Source organism: Hypanus sabinus, chromosome X2, assembly GCF_030144855.1.
Source record: "Hypanus sabinus isolate sHypSab1 chromosome X2, sHypSab1.hap1, whole genome shotgun sequence".
Lineage (NCBI taxonomy): Eukaryota > Metazoa > Chordata > Chondrichthyes > Myliobatiformes > Dasyatidae > Hypanus > Hypanus sabinus.
In genome coordinates this window covers 8,708,740-8,730,864 of record NC_082739.1, presented here as the reverse complement: position 1 = coordinate 8,730,864, position 22,125 = coordinate 8,708,740, and the positions used below count along the sequence as shown (strand labels likewise).

Genomic DNA, 22,125 nt, shown 5'->3' with positions numbered 1-22,125 from the left:
CTGCCGGAACCTGCCTGGAGTCCAGAGAATTTTGATAAGTTATCACCAGAGCCTCAGCTATAACCTCTGCCATTTCTTTCGGTACCTTGGGATGCATTCCATCAGGACCGGGGACTTGTCTATCTTTAAGCCCACAAGTTTGCTCAGCACTACCCCTTTAGTGATAGCTATTATATTGAGGAATTCACTTCCCATCACATCTATATCATTTCTCTTCGACATATTAGATGTGTCCTCCACCGTGAAAACCAACCCAAAATAGTTAGTCAAAGCTTCGGCCATTTCTTCCATTACCCAATATCAATTCCCCCTTCTCGTCCACCAAGGGACCGACATTCACTTTGGCCACCCTTTTCCACTTTATATAATTATAAAAAAATTTACTCCCTTTTTATATTTCGTGCTAGTCTACATTCATAATCTTATTTTCCCTCTATTGCTCGCTTAGTGGTTCTTTGTTGCTTTTTAAAGTTTTCCCAATATTCCAGTTTCCCACTACTCTTGGTGACTTTGTGCACATGAGCTTTTAATTTCATGGCTGGCTCTCCCCATGTCCTTGCTTTGAACTGGACAGGCAAACACAATCTACTGGTTCGCTTTAGAGATGGAAATCCCTAGTTGGATAATTGTGACTCAATATTCACAATGATATGATTGGCTACTAATCGGCCTTGGAAGCCATTCAGCTAAAAAGGGGTTGCTAATGGATATTAAATTGCTATTCCTTATAGCATTAATAACCAAATTGAACAATTATTTCTTGTCTGGAGCATTCCAATTGTCCTGAAAAGTGATAAGACTACCAACCTGCATAAAGTATGGAGTGAGAAAAACTGAGGGGGTGGGGGGTGGGGACGCGATTTTAAATGCTTCTCTCCCATCTTGTAGTACTGGAAGTGGGCTTCCTGAATATCCTCTCAACAGCCCTAAGCAAAAAATTAGTGGATGAGCAGTGATTTGTGCGGGGAATGGGTAGGGGTGTGGAGAGACCCAAAGAACTGAGATCTTACGGTAAGGCAAGATGGAAAAAAATTTAAAGTATCAGTCCAAAAAATAAGACTAGCTTCCCCTCATTTCATCCTTTTGTTAAACTAGGTCTGGTAAAACCTTTCCATAATGTTTAGGTAATTGCATTGAATCAGTATTTTGACAGCAGGTCAAAATCCAGTTTTTTATGTTATGATTACTGTTAATCTTGATACAGAAATATAACCCAGAACTGGAAATTTAACTCAGTTGTTCCCACTTCTTAATCATCTCATCTTCATTTGGTTTCCCTTGTCTTTTGTGCAAATTTAGACTCAGAACATAAAAGTTTTAAGGATTTAATTGTTTCAATTTAAACTTGGGGAATTTGATAGCTGCATTTTGCAAGTCAGCCTTTTGTGACTGTAAAGTACTTGTTAATGAGCTTAAGTGGAAGCTTTTAATACGTAAGCCATCACTTAAGTTTCAAAGCAGCACACAAAATGCATCTATGGAAATGAATAAACAGTTGATGTTTTGGGCCAAGACTCCTTGCAAAAGTTTCAAAATTAAAATAATTGTATTTAATTGTTTAGGAAGTTGGAGGCCTGAAGCTTCATTCTGTCAATATTTTGAGTAGCTAACATCCTGAATGGACTGCCCCCATGGCCCCAACTACTGCAGATCATGGGAGAGGAAAGAAATCTCTGTTCTATGTATGAAAGTGAACTTGTATAGTCAAACACTGCCAACATATTATAAAGGGCAGTTGAAAAGCACACTGCACGTGTCTGATTTGCTGTTCCCGGCATTCTTCATTACAGACATTGATACATATTCACAAGACATATTCAAGTTTGTTAAAAATATGTGAAGACATAATATACAGACTAATTACAATAAATAAATATATATTTATTGGTTTGTATTAGCAGTCCCAGTGCACTGTTAGTAAAGGTCACTTTGTAATGGGAACAGAACTACATGCTGGATACAATGTGATGTTTTAAGTAGTGTTGCAAGAAGTTACAGTGTAGAAAGTGAGAGAGTAGGTTCAAGGAAGATGTGAGAGGTAAATTTTCTACTTAAAGAGTTGTGGATGTCTGGAATGCACTGCCTGGTATGGTGGAGGCGGCTAACACATGAGGGGCTTTTAAGAGACATTTGGATAGGCACATGAATGTGAGGAAGATGGAGGGATTAGTGTTGGGTGTTTTTGATTTACTTTTTAGCTGGTTTGGCACACCACTGTGGGCCAAAGGGCCTGTTCCTGTGCTGTACTCTTCTATGTTCTATAACCATACTGAGAGAAAGAGTACACATACATCAACCTCACTGGCCCAGTCTACAACTTTTATAGTGCTGGCATACCATCCAAAGGTGTTTCTTTTACTTTGTATCACTTGATGTCCTCCTTGGATGTTCCCTTGCCTCATTGTGCCTCCCTAATGCTCTTAGGATTAATCTAATTGATTCACCAATTGCCTTATTTAAGTTAGTTGAGCTGTAATTACTTAGCTTATCATTTCAACATTTTGAACTGTGTGACTGAAGCGTATCAGGGATCACTTCTAAGCCCTGATGTAAAAATGATTTTTACAGCTTGGGATTGGTATTCTCAATGCTGACAAGTTATCAGAAAACTTAATACATCATTTGAAAGAGTGTTAATATCAGCAATATTGTAAATGAATGATTACACAAACAAGCAGATATTGGCTATTAAGCATAGGATAGGAATCTTATACTTCATTCAAGGAGACAGCTATTGTTTCATCATCCCTCGCCTGAACTTCCTTCAAAGTGAAAGTGCCATCTGTCTCAGTGCCCAAGAACCAGCCGAGTGCCCATGCAGATTCGAATTTGTAATAGATATCATCAAAGTCCTGCAGGAAAAAGATTAAGTTCTTCATATTCTCTTGCACTTTTCTTGGAGCAGAGCCTTCCTAAAATTAAAAGAATTTTTGTTTAGAGTCTCATTGCACAACAAATTGCTCACTTGTCCTGAGTGCTTACTAGCTAAGGTTATATAGACATACTGTGATTTTTGTTAGAACTATATTCTGACCTTGGCATCTTTAAGTAATACATCTTGGACCCGGTGAATCATAGAATCAAGCCCATCTGTGCAACAATTTAGGGATGGTGAAAGAAACAGGTCCTTTGACCCAATGAGTCCATGCTAACCAAATTCTGATCTAAGCTAGTCTCATTTGCCCGTTTGGCCCATAGTTTCTTTCCTATCCATGCACTTGTCCAAGTGCCTTTTAAATGTTGTTAATGTAAATATTGTGAATTAAATTCAAATGAGATGAAAGTAAAGTAATAAAAGGACAAAGAAAAAACAGTGAAAATGCAATGACTCGTGCACATAAATGTAGTAATCCCTGCACCTTCTCCACAAGGATCTACTCCATTATGGTGTCTCACTGTATTACTGATGGTGGATGAGGAGCTGGAGCTAACATAAAATGTCCACATTATATTACAACTTGAAATTATTACTATCTGCTTTTATGGCCCAATAGTGAACCTGCAATTTCAGGGAATAAAGGAACACCAGTGTAATTCAGTGACCACTTAAATACATCTGCTTGTTAATGCAAAAATTTCTAATCAGCCAATCAGATGGCAGCAACTCTATACATAAAACCATGCAGACCTGTTCAGCTGTTGTTCAGACCAAACATCAAATGGGGAAGAAATGTGTTCTATGTAACTTTGACCGAGTAATGATTGCTGGTGCCAATGTGAGGTGGTTTGAGTATCTCAAACTGTTGAACTCCTGGGATGTTCACATCCAACAGTCTCTAGAGTTTACAGAGAAAGATGTGGTGGGAAAATCTAGTGAGTGGTAGTTCTGTGGTCAAAAATGCCTTGTTATTGAGCGAGGTCAGAGGAGAATGAATGAATGGGTTCAAGCTTACAGGAAGGCAACGGTAACTGAAATCACCATGCATTACAACAGTGGTGTGCTGAAGAGCATCTGTGAACATGCAACATGTTGAACCTTGAAGTGGATGGGCTACAGCAGCAGAAGGACACATCGGGTTCCACTTCTGTCAGTCAAGAACAAGAAACTGAGTCGAGAATAGGCATAGGCTCAACAAAACTGGACAGGTGAAGATTGGAAAAACATTGCTTGGTCTGACAAATCTTAATTGAAAGTAGTGTTTCACATCTTACCACTAACTGAATCTATCTGCATACTCCTTAAAAATGTTTATAGATTTTTTTCCTGATTTGAGTTATAACCACATCTTACACTATCTAAACACTAAGCAGCCCATCATAAAGTCCATTGCAAGAGTTACTAAACATCTTGGATAATATTTTCTTGAAATAGGCCCAATCTTTTTTTAATTTAAAGTTATTTCAAATTGCTGTTTTCCACATCCAATGATAAGCAAACTGGTTACATTTCCAACTCTGCAGTAGTAGACTAAATCACTGATGTTAGGGCTTACATGATGGATGTAGAAGCTGTAGCTTAGAAAGGTCTTTGGATGAGTGCTATTCAGTTGTGAAACCACCTTGAGTTTGAGACTTCTAATTCTGTATGCTTGTGTAATTTTTCCCCACTATTAACTCTGTAAATAGTGGGGAGGAGGAATTTCTTTAGCCATAGGGTGGGGAATCTCTGGAGTTCATTGCTGCAGACAGCCGTGGAGGCCAAATCATTGACGAAATTTAAAGCAGTGGTTAAGGCAGGGGTGGGCAAACTTTTTGACTTGAGGGCCACAAAGGGTTCTAAAATTTGACAGGGGGGCCGGACCAGGAGCAGATGGACCGAGTGTTTTGGTAATACACCTCATAAGAGAAAATAAAATATCATGGGATATGTAGAAAACGTGCTTTAATTTCAATTGAAAATGAACAAATGCATTACAACAAAATATCTGTCTTTGGTCCCATGGTATTTAGCTATTTATTGAAATGACTTTTAAAACACTGAAAATTAAATGAATAAAATACAGCTTTTTTAAATAGTAACAGTTATTATTTTAAAGCACTGAAAATTCTGTTATCCTTCAAGATATTATCATCATCACTCTCCTCCTGACTGTTTTTATTTCAAAAACGGTAGGAGATGCAGGTCTACTTGTCCTGCTCCTTCTTATTCAATTGTCCCCTGTGCCAAAACTCAACAACGACCCGCACAATGACAAAGCAGCGAGAGCGCGCCGGTATGCGGAGCTCTGTGCTCGCAAATCCCCGCAGGCTATCTCTCTTAGCCGGAACGCTGGCTAATTGTGAGCCAGTTCGGATGTGCCAGGAAATGGGTCGCCACAAGGTCACAAAGTAAAGCGCAAATGTGGAGTAATACACTGCACCTCAACAAAGGTCAATGTATATAGAGTGCGTCATCTATTGGGAAAACGCCAGAATTGCGGGGAAAAAACGTTAAGGTTTATTAATATAATTTCATCAAGTTCTGCGGGCCGGATTAAAAAGCTTAACGGGCCGCATATGGCCCGCGGGCCGTAGTTTGCCCATGCCTGGGTTAAGGTCTTGGTTAGTAAGGATGTCAAAGGTTACAGAAGGCAGGAGAATGGGATTGAGAGATAATAAGTAAGCCATGATGAAATAGTGGACAGACTCAATGGGTCAAATGGCCTAATTCTGCTCCTATGTCTTAGGGTCCTATGCAGCTGCCTAGACATTAAGCCCTTAAACACTGTACATTATCTACTCTTCTGTTGTTTTTAACTCTGATAACATTAGTTTGTGACACCCATGGCCATCTCATTGTATTAGGTCTGTTAACTAAATTTTTTTTTACCTTAAACTTCAAGACTTTTCGGTTTTCTTCCTCAGTACAGTACATGTGATAGACCGATCCATTGACTGTAATCTCAAACACAATTGGGATGCCTGCTGGCATTTGGATATTCAACAGTTTTTTATAGAGCACCAGAGAAAAATCTATGCCATCGTGATCTGTTTTAAAACAAAATCAGTTACAACAGCTGTTAAAATTATGTTGAAAGACTGCTTGAAATCAAATCAGCAGGATTTGTGCTGGGGGCAGCCCACAACTTACCAACTCTAACCCTGATGATACAACTTTGGAATGTGGGAGGAATCCAGAGCACCTGGAGGAAAGAGGTCAAGAGGAGAGCGTACAAACCCCTTATAGAAAGCGGTGGGAATTGAACCCCAATCAGTAATTGGTGATGCTGTAAACAGCAACACCACTGTGCCACTCTCGAAAACGATGGAACGCTTCACAAATTTGTGTGTCATCCTAAATTTATCGTCCTACGCACACGTACATGTATGTACAGCTTCAGTGAAAACACTCAGTGGTAAAATTCTTAGAGAGTTATATAATACAATAGACACATTATTGACAAAGTTGTAAATCTTTGGGTTTCTCCACTAGTGAAGTCCACAGGTGTCCAATCACTGAAATTTTGAATTCTGAAAGATCAAGGGATGTGGAATTGCAGAGTTTTTGATCAATTTTAACACTGGTAATGTTTATGGATGAGGAAGGGTGTAGAGTGCAGGGAATAAACAGTATCAAACACAAAAATTACAATCAAGGCAGAAGACTGACTGAGTGATAGCATGTCATTGTCATTGGTTTTCCCAAGAGAAGTCCTGTGCAGGTAAAGAGACTGCCACTATAGGATTCTCCATCTTAAAACATGTCACATATCCATTTAGTCTTTAAGTAAAAATCCTAACATAAATTGGAAACCATACCTGGCACGCTGATCACATGAAGCTACACAACTTATCAAGCAATATGAAACTTAATCTTTACCACCAGCTGCAATGCTGCCCTGCTAAATGGAAGTACTTCCCCCCCCCCCCCCAGAATGATATGCATTTGTTGTTTCTGCTGTACTCTAGTGGGAAGTTGTGAAGTTATCTGTAACGTTGTTAACAATGTATCACAAGAAGCCGAGAACTGACTATTAATTCATTCAGAAATATTATCAGACATCCCTTTCTGTGAGCCGGGTGAAAACCTGTGATATAGTCTTGTACGGTATAGAAACAGGCCTATCGGCCTACTATGCCTTCGCTGACCTTTTTACCGATCTACACTAATCCCATTATCCCGCATTAAGACTATATCCTTCTAAGCCTTGCCTATTTTAGTATATGTCTGAATGCCTTTCAAGTAGAAATTAGATTTGATTCCACCACCTTCTCCATTCCAGAGATTAACCGCTCTCTGTCTAAAATCCTTCCCCTCAGATCCCCTTTAAAACTCCTTTTTCTCATCTTAAACCTATGAGAACAGACCTAGACCCAAAGTGTTGTCTGTTCATTTTCCTCCATAGATACTGCCTCACCGGCTGAGTCCCTCCACAATTTTCAGTATCTGCAGTCTCTCTTGTGTCTCAGTTAAATCTATGTTCTCTTGTTTTTGCTACCCTTTATTACATGGGAAAAAGAGGTTTGGACTATATACCCCACCCATGCTTCACATTTAATTATATACGTTTGTACTTCAATCTTATCACCCATCAATTGTCTTGGGAAAACAAACCCCGTAAATCTCTCCCCGTAACTTAAATTCTCCAATCCAGCCAACATTGTAAAGAATTTCCTCTGCATTCTCACCAGTGAAACCACATAGCATGACAAGCAGAAGTACACAGAATACTCAACAGTTTTGTAAAATTGCAATTTAACTTTGTATTCTATGTCCTGACCTATGAGAAGAATGGCCTATGCCTTCTTCTTCACCTTTTATGTTGCCTTGTTTAGTAATCTCTGCACTTGGAGCTCTGGGGCAGGAATGTCAAGTCATTGGGTTAGAAAAAAATTCATGGGGTTTGAAGAGGCAATGTAGATAAGAGAAGATAAAACAAAAAAAATGGAATTAAAATCGATGAAGGGTTATTTTTGCTCTTTTGGTTGCTCACTGACGGTTATCTGGAAGACAGGATGAGCAGCCACACAAAAAGTGGGAGGAACTCAGCAGGCCAGGCAGCATCTATGGAAAAGAGTGCAGTCAATGTTTCGGGCCGAGACCCTTCAGCAGGACCCAACCCCAATGCACCCAGTCCTGATGAAGGGTCTCAGCCTGAAATGTACTCTTTTCCATAGATATTGCCCGGCCTGCTGAGTTCCCTCAGCATTTTGTGTGTGTTGCTTGGATTACCAGCATCTGCAGATTTTCCCTTGTTTGTGATAGGACAAGCTGCTAGGGAGTATTTGCAACCTGACAGACATCCTGTGACAAGGAACCCTTGGCAGGTTATAAATCTCAGATAAACATTCTGAGAATTTAAGAAACAAATGGTTAAAATAATTGACTATTTGAAGGAATTATGGAAACACATGCACGTACATATAAGGACTAGAATTAAGGCTATAAATTAAGCACTGTTTGGGAGGTCTGTGAAGAAGTGTATAAAATGTTACCTTATGAGAACACCAGCAGCAGTGCCTTTGAAGGACAAAGCAAGGCAACCCTGAGCCAGGGGTTCAGAAAAGAACTTGCTGAGATCAAATTCAGACCAGATTCAAAAGTGGGTAACAGAAACAGACTGTGTTTTGAAAGGTGAGAAACTAAAGAGTTGCACAAGTAACTAAACTATTCGTAAAGCTAAAGAGTTAAGTGATTGTTTTAAATGACATGGTAAACAGTTGAGTTGTATGAATCAATCGTTATGAATAAAGAATTGTTTGGCAAAGTCATTGTGTTATGTGTTTTTATTTAATTGGCAACACAATCAAAACAAAGAACATTTGAGAAGTGTTCTTATACCCCCAGATGTGATCTGGAAGTTTTTGCCTGAACGAAATAACTTCCAAAATGGAATTTGATAAATGGTAGATTTTTTTTAATTTTTGGTGTCATCAGGAAAGAAAGGTCAAGTTGGACTAATAAGGTAGAGTTTTCCAATATTCTCTATAAACTGTAAATTTTTGAGATGCATAGATAAACAAGTTACTATGTTGTTCCCAGCACCAAAATGTCTAATACTAAAGGACATGCATGCATTTAAGGTGAGGCGGGGGGGTGGGGGGGGGATTCAAAGGAGATGTATGGGGGAAGTATTTTAAGCAGAGAGTGGTGGGTTCCTGGAATTTGCTGCTGGGGGAGAGGGAGATTAACAGAGATTGTTGAGAGGTTCTTAGTTACATACATGAATATGCATGGAATGGAAAGATATGAACCACATACAAATGTATCATTAGTTTAATCACAACATTGTGGTTTAAAGTTTTACAATACTTTCTAACTAGATGGCACTGATAGAACATCCAAAAAATGCTTTTCTCTGCTTCATTCTACTGAGCAAATTCATGTTCAACTGGGTTAAGTATATTAAGAGTATACTAACCTGTTTCAGATTGAGGAGAAGGATAACTATGAAAGTATGCCACAGGCTCTAGCCTCCCTTGACTGTGAACCTTGAGGATCTTACCATTTATATTTTTGATGCAACGTTTATGTACATTATATGTTTTGAAGCAAACAGTCTGACCTATTAAGAAAAAAAAACGATGACATGCATTAATTATGGTCAGAAACAACAAGACCGTAACTGCATGAGTCAGAAAGTTACTTTTAACAAGTAGTGCTTCCAGACCATTTTCCTCTTCTTGCATCAGGTACGGGGTACAGAAGCTTTAGGTCCTAATAGATTCAGATACATGTATTAACAGACAACCATCAGGCTCCTGAACTAGCATGGATAACTTCACTCACCTCAACACTGAACTGATTCTCTAACCTACAGTCCAACTTTCAAGAACTCTTTACAACGCATGTTCTCAGTTGTATTTTTTTCCATAAGATTCTATTGTACTTCCTTTTTTTCTTACAATGCCTGCATGAAAATGGATCTCCAAGAAAATGGAAAATGGAGTGTAGTAGATGTGGTATAAGGCAAGGGGTGGGCTCTTTGGGAGGGGATGCAAAGACGGTAAGGGACATTGGGGAGGGGTCATGGGAATCGAGGGGAAAGTGATGGGGAGGGGGCAATTGAGGGGAAGAGGTCTGTGGGAGGTCAGGGGAGTTGTGTCAGTGGAAGGAGAGGTAAGGAGGCAGGGGAGTGAGAGGGGCACGGGATTGAAGGGGAAGGGCTGAGGGAAAGAAGTCTGGGGAACGAGTTCACGGGAGTGAGCTGTGGGAGTATCTACTGGAGAAGAGAGGAGAGCGGGCTGGAGATATTTCATCGGTCATTAGGCGCGGACCGGGGGAATGATTCAGACTAGGCTCTCTAGATTCCTTCTAAGACGTGTGAATATTAATTACCGACTGCAGTCTCGAAAATTTCCACACACAATCTTTAGTTTATTATCCAAGTTTTGCATGAAAGAAAAGATGGCGCGTTATAATTTATCGATTTTTTTCTACTTATCTACTAGTTCATGCTCATCTGCCAGGCGACTGCAGGCTCGAAACGCATTTTCCTTTTTAACAATCCGCTTTGACTATTTAAAATTATTTTGATAACTTTGTAACAGGTTTTCTGCTGTGACAACGTCAGGTACTCTTTGCTGCTTTTCTGCTCAATATTCAGGAAAGAGCATTCACTAATGGAAAGTTAAAATGAACTGTACCACTAACGCTGTAAAAGGTTATTTGACTTATTTGGATAACCCCCACAAAACGCAGGAGATCTAGCAAGTTTTAACACCATTTGTTATTGTTTTAACACTTTACAAACACAATTTACAAACAAGTTGCCTAACCTAAGTAAATCCTTGGCTTCGAATTAATCTAAAAGAAGTGGATTAAAGAGTGGAGAGGACGCGAGTTCAGGCGCGAGCAAATGGAGAGAAACAGATAAAAATACAGAAGGGAGGAAAACAATGAGAAAAAGTAAGCTGAGTTATGGATAGAAAAGGAGTTGGCGAATAAACAAAGGAAGAAGCAGAGACATATAGTTATATAGATTGATGCTGAGAGAGAACGGCACGTGGAGAAGGACAAATAGAGCGAGCGATGTCCGACTGACTCAGGCAAAGAGGCATAGTGGTTAGGCAGCAAGCGTGAGCGGAACCATAAAAATTTCCTCCGGTAGTTTTCTACTGCTCGATTTCGCTGTGAATTTTTGCGCCTCTGCAGGATTCTTAACATGAAAACGAGAGGTTGTTGTTTCCTTGCTTGAGTATTTTGCTATCCGGTAATGGCAACACCTTCCTTCAAACTGTTATTTTAACGATGAAAGAAATATTTAAAGAAACTAATAAAGTCAAAAAACTTTACTTCGAACTCACCTCTGCAGGACATCGTTGCTGCACCTGTTCTGACGCGAGTGAATACTGACGCTTTGAAACGTGCCGGAATAGCTTTGAAAGGCTCCAGTGTTTAGTTCTCCTTTTTACTACAATTGGTGATTTAGTTACTGATCATCTGATTCAAGAGGGCATCGCTCGCTCTCTCTCGCTCGCTGAGGTGAACTGTAACAGGCGGGGCTTTATATTGCCAAACTTGGCTGCGGGTGTCGGGTGGGAAACAAATTCATATGGGAAATTACAAATTGGAAGGAACTTCATCTCATATTCAATTACATGAGGTCAATCCCCCCCCACCTCCAAAGTGTTTCCATTTATTCATCCCCTCTTCATCTGGCTCTATCCATTGCCTGATAACTTCTAACCATCCCCTCCCGTACTGCCATATCCTGTCAAGCTTTCCAGTTCATTCTCAGAGCGGACTCCAGGTCTGAACCTGAAACGTCAGCAAATATCTTTTGCTTCCACAGATTGTGCTTGACAATCTGAGTTCTCCCAATGCTCCCAATGAAACAGGAAAAGGCTGGTTGTAAAATTTGCTGATGACACAGATAGGTAGGAAATTAAAGCAACACAAAGAGGGAGTTATGTTGGGAAAGGACATACGGAGGCTACTATCAGGGCAGAGGAGTGTAAAAATGCAAGGCATCACATCCATAATTCAAACTGTATCCTACAAAATTCTCACATGTATCCTACAAGTACTAATGTTTTTTCAGGATGACAAGGACTGCATAAATACAGTTGTTATACGATGGAAGAGTAGAATATCAGTTTACAGAGCAAGGCCACTCAAAGATACTTGTATACTGTTTGGAACTGACATGAGCATCACATTTTGGTGTGCATTGTTCAAAGTTTGAAACACATCGAAACTCTAGCCTAGATAAATCAGCATAAACGAGGGAGATTGAAGACTCAGCTGAGTGGTGTAATAACAACAACCTCTCACTCACTGTCAACAAGACCTGGGAAGACCTCAAACCAGAAGTCCATGAGCCAGTAATCATCGGAGGATCAGACGTGGACAGGGTCAGTGACTTTAAATTCCTGGGAGTCACTATCTCAGAGGATCTGTCCTGGACCCATCATATAAATACAATTGTGGAGAAAGCATGACAGCGTCTCTACTTCATCAGGGGTTTACAGAGATTTGGCATGTCATCGAAAACCTTGGCAAATCTCTATAGATGTGTGGTGGAGAGTGTGCTGACTGGCTGCATTACAGCTCGGTACAGGAACACCAATGCCTTTGAGTGGAAAATCCTACAAAAGGCGGTGGATTTGGTCTTTCCAACCATTAAGCACATCTACATGAAATGTTGCCGTAGAAAAACATCATCTATAATTAAAGACCCTCACCACCCAGGCCATGCTCTTTTCTCTCTGCTGCCATCATGTAGAAGGTACAAGAGCCTCAGGACTCACACCACCAGGTTTAGGAACAGTTCTACCCCTCAACAGTCAAAAGGTGATAGCTACACTCATTTAATGACTCTGTTATATTGTTATTTCATGCTTGTTATTGTGTTTTTTTATCTGCATTTGCACAGTTTGTTTACAGATAACAGTTCCTGATGTTTACAATTTACAGTTACTGTTCTATAGATTTGCTGAGTATGCCCGCAGAAAAAGAATCTCAGGGTTGTGTGTGATAACATGTATGCACTCTGATAATAAATTGTACTTTGAACTTTGAATTATCAGAGTTTATGCCTTTTAAGATACAGGAGCCGAATTAGGCCGCTTGGCCCATCGAGTCTGCTCCACCATGCCATCATGGTTGATACAATTTTCCTCTCATCCCCAATCTCCTGCCTTCTCTCTGTATCCTTTAATGCCCCGACCAATCAAGAATCTATCAACCTTTGCCTTAAATATACATAAAGACTTGGGCTCCATAGAACGCCACAGATTCACCACTCTCCAGCTAAAGAAATTCCTCCACATATCCATTTTAAAAGGATGCCCCTCTATTCTGAGGCTGTGTCCTTTGGTCCTAGACCCTCCCACCATAAGAAACATCCTCTCCACATCCACCCTATAAAGGCCTTTCACCATTTGATAGGTTTCATGAGGTCACCCTTCATTCTTCTGAATTCAAGTGATTACAGGCCCAGAGCCATCAGACGCTCTTCATATGACAAGCCTTTCAATCCCGGAATCATTTCGTGAACCTCTTTTGAACCCCCTCCAGTTTTAGCACATCCTTTCGAAGATAAGGGGCCCAAAAGTGCTCACAATACTCCAAGTGAGGCCTCTCCAGTGCTTCATAAAGTGTCAACATTGCATCCTTGCTTTCATATTCTAGTCCTCTTTAAATGAATGTCAACTTTGCATTTGCCTTCCTCACCACAGATTCAACCTGCAAAGTAACCTTTAGAGAATCCTGCACAAGGACTCCCAAGTCCCTTTGTGCCTCATTTTAAAACATAGTCAACCCTTTCATTTCTTCAACCAAAGTACATAACCATACACTTTCCATCTGCCATTTCTTTGTCCATTCTCCTAATCTGTCTAAATCCTTCTGTAGCCTCTGTACTTCTTCAAAACTACTGCCCCTCTACCTACCTTCATAGAGTCTGCAAACTTTGCAACAAAGCCATCAATTCTATCATCCAAATCACTGACAGAAAACATAAAAAGAATTAGTCCCAACACAGACCTCTGTGGAACACCATTAGTCACCAGCAGCCGGTCAGAAAAGGCCCCCTTTATTCCCACACTTTGCCTCCTGCTAATCAGCCACTGTTTTATCCATGCTAGAATCTTTCAGTAATACCGGGGCTCATAGCTTGTTAAGCAGCCTCACGTGTGGCCACTTGTGTATCACTGCAGAAACTTCAGAGAGGCCATTTTGTCATGTAACCATCAAACAGGTCATGGCCCTTTTAGTTCATTCATAAATATAAGCAAGGCACACTTCTCACAACACTGTGGTAAAAGAATGATTTGCATATCCTGATTTTAGAATGTCAACATAAGTTATATTCATAAAAATATATGTACAGGAGATATAATACAATCAGCAAATATCTTTCCTTATACTTAAAGCATCATAAAGCATCAACAGATCAAGACTCAGCATCTCACCATATTTTCACAGCTATTGTGCTACCAAACCAATCCATTCTATTCACAATGAATCAAAGTGGAAAGGGTTTCCTTTTTAAAAACTCTACCTATAAAACATCTGAGAGGCTACGAGGTCAGTAAAGCTGAAGAGCAGATTGTTGAATTCAGGAAGTGAAAAGAAAACAAAGTGCACCAGTCTAAACTAGGAGATTAGTGGTGGAGAGAGAAAGCAGCTGTGAATTCCTGGGTAGTTAACATTTCAGTTGACCTGTCCTGGGCCTAGCACATGGATACAGTCAGAAGGAATGCACACCAGCATTTTTACTTCCTTAGGAGATTAAGGAGGTTTGGCCTTTCACCAAACACTGCACCAAACTTACACAGGTGTACTTTTGAAAGAATCCTCAGTGATTCATGGTCTAGTATGGCAATTCAAAAGCACAGAAATGGAAGAAGCTGCAGGAAGTTGTGGACTCTGCCCAAAATATCAGGGCCCCACAAGGTTCCCAGCCATTGCTAGAATCCACAAGGAGGTGCTGTCTCATAAAGGCAGCATCCAACAAAAATTCTTACCATTCAGGCCATACCATACTTTAGCTGCTATTGTCAGGCAAGAGATTCAGAAGACTTTAGTCCCCCACCACCAAGTTTTGGAACAGCCACTTCCCTTCGACCCTCATCACTGCAGTTTAGCAAAACTTTGATCACTTTGCACTAAAATAGTGTCCAAGTTTTATTCTTACATCTAAATGCTGAGGAATTGCAGGCAACTGAGATGCAGAGGAATTAGGATGTGATTGTCCATGATCCATGGTCCATAAAATTGTAGAAAGTTAGTGGAAAGCTTACAGAATGGTATTGTTTATTGCTTCAGGGATGTTATGTTTAAGATATATAGACATTAGGCAGACTAGAGCTGGAGTACTATGTACGAAATTGGTCTTCATATTTAAGAAAAGCTGTAATTACACTGGCTGAAATTGCACTTGACGAATAAAAAATGAAAATGCTGGAAACATGCAGCAGGTCAGGCAGCATATGCAGAAAGAGAACATTAATATGCCTCAAGCAGCATACTCTTTGTCTTAGGCCTGAAATGATGATTCTTTTTCTCTTTTCACAGACATTGACCGTTTCCAACATTTTCTCTTTTTTTTTAATTTCAATTTTCCAGCATCTGTGTTTTCTGAATTTCATTTACTCTATTAAAGTTTACTTCATTGAAATGTTAAAAAAATGTACATTGAAACGTAGCAGTTAGTGAGTATGCAGGTTGAGAAAAGTTTGGGAAGGCCAGCCATGGATTTGCTGGAGCAACACACAAACACTAGAGGAACTCAATGGGTTGACCAGCAATAAATTAGAAAAGAGGGAACTTGATTGAAACATATAGAACCCTAAGAAAGTTTCCTTGTGGAAAAGAGAAGTTTATTGTTTGAAAATAAAGGTGTCTATTTATAAGATAAAGAGACAATGATTTTTTCCCCTCTCATCAGGTCTCCCCGAAAGAAAAGAGGAAGAATCCTTAAATATTTTATGGTGGAAATGATTAGATATTGCATTAGCAAGGGCAAGGGAATGAAAAGGTACTGAGGGTGGATGAGAATGTGCAGTTGGGATTACAACTGGCTCATTTGTGCTTTTATACTTGACTACAAGGGGTGACTGATATGTTCGTGGCCTAAGGTAGAAGGAGTCAATTTTAGAAAACCTAGCACATTTATTTTTCAACATAGTCCCCTCCTACATTCCTGATTCCTACAGTCCTGACGAAGGGTCTCGGCCCGAAACGTCGACAGTGCTTCTCCCTATAGATGCTTCCTGGCCTGCTGCGTTCCACCAGCATTTTGTGTGTGTTGCTTCCCTCCTACATTTATACACTTAGTCCAGTGTGTTTGAAAAAATAGTTTGTGTGTTTGAAGTTAATAACACATCAGGGGTGATTGATAAAGTTGTGGACTAAGGTAGAAAGAGATGAGTTATTAACTTCAAACTACCTGCATAATCACACAAAGAGTTGAACTGCATGTGCATGTAACGAGAGCTGTATAACTCATCTCCTTCTACCTTAGGCCATGAACTTATCTATCACCCCTGCTGTGGACATTTTCTGGAGGTCCAAGATCCGTATGCTCCACGACCACTGGACTAAGTGTGTAAATGCAAGGGGGAGCTATGTTGAAAAATAAATGTGCCAGGTTTTCTAAACTTCTTCCACCTTAGGCCATGAACTTATCAATCACCCTCATACAGATGTGATTTACATCATGTAGTTTCATTAGTTAATCAAAATGCTTAGTTAATGCTGAAAACTTCATGCCACTTCAAGATCACTTGAGAAGTCAGCTTCCTAATGTGGCCTATGCTCTCAGACAAAACTGATTACTTGTATGATACACTAACAGGAAATGCATTTTAAAAGTAAAAAGCAATAGTGCATTTGAGGAAATTCAGAAGTACTCAGGAGGTCCTTGAGAGGCCTGGAAGTACAAAGGGAATGTGTGTGTAAAGTTAGCAGACCTGTACAATAAACTGGTTAAAAAAAGAAACACATGGAAGTATTACCACAAGTAGAAATTATAGCAATAAGAGATTATACTCTATATATCTATATAATGTCTCCTTTGACTGATGGGAGACTTAGTTGATCTAGCCAAAGTAAATTGGAAGGACCCTTTTCCCCAAGAAGTGGGGTCAGAGACTAGAGGCAGAAACTTAAAGGAATAGTTTTTTTAACCTTTATTTATCACGTGTACATTGAAATGTACAGTGAAATGTCTATGTCAATGACCAGCACAGTCCAAGGATGTACTGGGGAAAGCCTGCTCGTGTCACCATGCTTCTGATGTCAGCAAAGCTAACCCATATATCATTGGAATGTGGGAAGAAACCAGGACTCTCAGTGCAAATCCCACATGGTCATGGGGAAAACGTACAAACTCTCTAAACACAGCAGCAGAAATTGAACCCCGACTGCTGATTGGTGGTGCTGTTATCATATTACACTAACTGATGCATTACTGGGCTGTCCACTTAATTGATAGAAAGATTATTACAAGGGAGATGAGGAAAAGAGGCTGGAGTGGGCTTTAAGAACTTTTGATCTGCAGGAATATGGATCTGGTGCTGGAGACTGGGTTAAATTGCAGACCATGTTTCAAAAGGTGAGGATAAGGTGGGCTGGATATCTTTCTAGATTGTAAATCTATTAATCCCAGAATGTTCTGCACAGCTTTACCCCAGTCTGACCTTGTCCCACAATTAATCAGAATTACAATTCTAGTAGCTCACACAAAATGCTGGAGGAACTCAGCACATCAGGTAAATCTATGCAGAGAAATAAAGAGCCAACACTTAGAGCTGAGACCCTACATCTGGTCCTAAACATTGGCTCTTTATTCTTTATTTCCATAGCTGCTGCCTGGCCTGCTGAGTTCCTCCAGCATGCTCTGGATTTCCAGCATCTGCAGAATCTCCTGCTTTATGACTTACCATCTTGTAATTTTTAATACAACTGAATTAGTTAACCTTTAAGATTGGTGACAATTTTCTGTTTACTCCTTACAGATAATAAATTTAAACCCTGAAACTTGAAGATCAAGTAAAAGTGACTGGGGAAGATTTAAGGAGATGATCCAGACTTCCAGTGAACTACTGGATTGTTAAAAGTGCTGAACTTTCAGCAGATTTGTTAATTAGGAACCCAGCTGCCTTCTTAAGTGTCTATAGAAGAATTCAGTGCTCTATTTGAAAGTGGGAAAGCAAACATTTCAGGCACCTTGCCCATGTGTTTTGAAGCTTGTGGGGTGGCATAGTGGTCCAGGGAGCTGAAGGAATGAGGTTCAATTCCCACTGCTGTCTGTAAGATGTTTTCCCTATAACCATGTGGGTTTCCTCCGGGTGCTCTGCTATCCTCCCACATTCCAAAGACGTACGGTTAGGGCTCGTGAGTTGTGGTCATGCTATGTTGCTGCTGGAAGTGTGGCAACACTTGCAGGGTGCCCAACACCATCCCTACTCATAGGATTTGACGCAAACTACACATATGCTTTAATGTACATGTGACAAAGCATATGTCGCACTTGTCTTATCTTGTGTGACTGATCACCGCACTCTCATGAGAAAATCAAATTACATAGTATTGCACTGGGTGATCGTCGGCCATCAGGAGCTCTGGGTATCGAAAGGAGACAGTGAAAACTAAAGACTCACTTCTAGAGGTCAGTTTTGTTTAAATAAAAATCAATATATACAAAATATTTAAATAAGTAAGAATAATTCAAAATCCTAACTGCTGTTTAGGTTCCAAATCACAGATATCAAAGAAAAACCAAATTCCTTTTTAGTTAGAATCAGAATAACCTTTATTACTCCAATTTCTCTAACTAATTAGATCTAGTATTATTCTCTATTTAAAGGTTTACAGACTAATCTTTCCTGCTTATTTATCCCTAGTTAGAAAACTAATTGAATTCCTATTCTTAAGTATCATGGTTAACTTCTGAGCAACTCTCCTCGCCTACTTACTGTACTTGAAAACCTTGGGCTGAAACCCCTGAAGGAAAGACAATAACGATAAAAGATTTATTGAAGCTGCGGCTGTAACAAGCTGCAGCTGTAACGAGACAATATCAGCAGAGAAGAGTGTCCAAGATTTCTACCGTGTAACCGCAAATTAGTTCTGTTAAGTCATACCAAGGGAGTTGATCAGGTTTTTTTGTATAAGTTTGTGTATCAACTTTCTACGGATGATCAACTATTCCATCCAATGAATCAAGAAACAAGATGGTGAGCCACCCAACATCGTAGAACCAGCACGGGAACAAAATGTTTAATGACATAGAGAATTTAATATGGTTGGATGTATAAGTTTATTTTCATTCGAAGGATGTGAAATAGATTTTCTGCAAGAACTGATTATTTTTGCAAAGACTCTGTTAAGTTACTGAATGAGATTTACCTTGTTTAGAAGTTGTGATGTTGGAGAATTTGTCACAAAAGGGGTTAAACTGTATGTGTGTGAGCATATTATACAATATATGAATTTATAGACATGCTGACTGGAACTGAAATGGAAGTTAACCATAAACAAGAGAAAATCTACAGATGCTAGAAATCTGAGCAACACCACCACCCAGGACATGCCCTCTTCTCATTACTACCATCGAGGAGGAACAGGACCCTAAAGACGCACATTCGCCATTTTAGAAACAGCTTCTCCCCTCCCCCAATCAGATTTATGAACAGTTCATGAGCACTAACTCACTATTTTTGCACCACTTATTTAATTTATATATACTGTAATTTATTGTTTTTATGCATTGCATGGTACTGCTGCTGCAAAACAACAGATTTCAGAAAATGCAGTATGTCAGTGATATTAAACCTGGTTCTGAATCCACAGAAAACAGCAAAGAATGATTAAAGAGGGAAGAAATAGCTTATGATTGTAAACAGGAAAGAAACATAAAGGCAGACAGTGGCTGTTAGTAAAACTACATAGAAAAAAGAGATAACTAGTGTAGAAGTTGGTCCATTAAAGGATGGGTTTGGAAGTCCCCAGTGTAGACTTTTCAAGGTAATATAGCTGTAGCCTTTTTTAAGCATCAGTATTACTGCACAGGATGTGCGTGAGATCACAGTTGAAAGTTGGTTTATTATTGTGAAAGGTCAAAGTGAATTTGTTATCAAAGTACATAAGTCACCATATACAACCCTAAGATTCATTTTCTTGCAGACATACTCAGTAAATCCAATAAGCATAATAGCATCAATGAAAGACATCAACAACACGGCAAACAAACAACCATTGTGCAAAATACACATTGATAGCATGGCTTTGTCAAGGGCAGGTCAAGCCTTACGAACCTGATTGAATTCTTTGAAGAAGTAACAAAGCACATTGTTGAAGGTAGAGCAGTGGATGTAGTGTATATGGATTTCAGTAAGGCATTTGATAAGGTTCCTCACGCGAGGCTCATTCAGAAAGTAATGAGGCATTGGATTCAAGGGAACCTTGCTTTGTGGATCCAGAATTGGTTTGCCCACAGAAGGTAAAGGATGGTCATGAATGGTTCATATTCTGCATGGAGGACGGTGACCAGTGGGGTTCTGCAGGGTTCTGGCCTGGGACCCGTCCTCTTTGTGATTTTTATAAATGACTTGGATGAGGAAGTGGAGGGATGGGTTAGTAAATTTGCTGATGACACAAAGGTTAGGGGTGTTGTGGATAGTGTGGAGGGCTGTCAGAGGTTACACATGACATCAATAAGATGCAGAACTAGGCTGAGAAGTGGCAGATGGAGTTCAACCCAGATAAGTGTGAAGTGGTTCATGTTGGTAGTTCAAATTTGAAGAGAGAATATAATATTAATGGTAAGACTCTTGGCAGTGTGAAGGTGTGGAAGATCAGTGAGATCTTGGGGTCCATGTCCACAGGACACTCAAAGCTGCTGCGCAGTTGACAGTGTTGTTAAGAAGGCTTACGGTGTATTGGCCTTCATCAACTGTGGGAATGAGTTCAAGAGCCATGAGGTAATGTTACAACTGTATAAGACCTCAGTTAGACCCCACTTGGAGTACTGTGTTCAGTTCTGGTCACCTCATTACAGGAAGGATGTGGATACTATGATACTATAGAGAGAGTGCAGAGGAGATTTACAAGGATGTTGCCTGGATTGGGGAGCATGCCTTAAGAGAATAGGTTGAGTTAACTCGGCCTTTTCTCCTTGGTGTGACAGAGGATGAAAGGTGACCTGATAGAGATGAATAAGATGATGAGAGGCATTGATCGTGTGGATAGTCAGAGGCTTTTTCTCCAGGGCTGAATTGGCTAGCATGGGAGCGCACATTTTAAGGTACAGAGGAGATGCCAGGGGTAAGTTTTTTACGCAGAGAGTGGTGAGTGCATGGAATGGGCTGCCGGCGGCGGTGGTGGAGGTGGAAACAGTAGGGTCTTTTAAGAGACTCTTAGACAGGCACACGGAGCTTAGAAAAGTAGAGGGCTATGCAGTAGGGAAATTCTAGGCAGGTTCTAGTGTAGGTTACATGGTCGACACAAAGGGCCTGTAATGTGCTGTAGATTTCTATATTTCTATATAAAATACAACAAACTGTGGAAATACAAAAGAAAAAAGAATTAATAATTATAAATCAATAAACAACAAATATTGAGAACATGAGATGAAAGTGAGTCCATTGATTGTGGAAACAGTTCAGTGATGGGGCAAGCAAAGTTGTCCCCTCTGGTTCAAGAGCCTGATGGTTAAGGGATAACAAATGTTCCTGAACCTGGTGGTGAGAGTCCTGAGGCTCCTGTACCTTCTTCTTAGGGGCAGCAGCAAGACGAGAGCATGACCTGGTTGGTGTGGGTCCCTGATGATGGATGCTACTTTCCTGTGTCAATGCTCCATGTTCTTTGTAGATGTGCTCAATGACTGGGAGGGCTTTACCTGTGTTGAACACTACTTTTTGTAGGATTTACCCTTCAAGAGCATTGGTGTGTCCATACTAGGCTGCGATGCAGCCAAACAATATACTCTCCACCACATATCTGTAAGAAGTTTGTTAAACTTTTAGATGTCATGCTGAGTCTTTGGAAACTCCTACAGAAGTACAATGCCTATAAAAAGTATTCACCCCCCTTTCGAAGTTTTCATATTATTTTACATCATTGAATCACAGTGGATTTAATTTGGCTTTTTTTGACACTGATTAGTAGCAAAAGACTCTTTCTATCAAAGTGAAAACAGATCTCTACAAAATGATCTAAATTAATTAAAATATAAAATACAAAATAATTGATTGCTTAAGTATTCCCCCTCTTTAATATGACACATCAACTAATCACAGGTGCAGCCAATTGGT

At 39.9% G+C, this 22,125-nt stretch overlaps 1 protein-coding gene across 1 annotated transcript; it reads right to left on the bottom strand.

Moving 5' to 3' along the window:
- Positions 1 to 1,823: 1,823 nt before the first annotated feature.
- Positions 1,824 to 14,749, bottom strand: LOC132385129 (interleukin-18-like). Its single transcript, XM_059956928.1, has 5 exons — positions 14,640 to 14,749; positions 11,167 to 11,384; positions 9,282 to 9,425; positions 5,750 to 5,907; positions 1,824 to 2,912 (listed from the first exon to the last, which is right to left on the bottom strand). Exons 2-5 carry the CDS (start codon positions 11,177 to 11,179, stop codon positions 2,709 to 2,711), a joined length of 519 nt encoding a protein of 172 aa, XP_059812911.1. The 5' UTR covers positions 11,180 to 11,384; positions 14,640 to 14,749; the 3' UTR covers positions 1,824 to 2,708.
- Between the last annotated feature and the right edge of the window lie 7,376 nt (positions 14,750 to 22,125).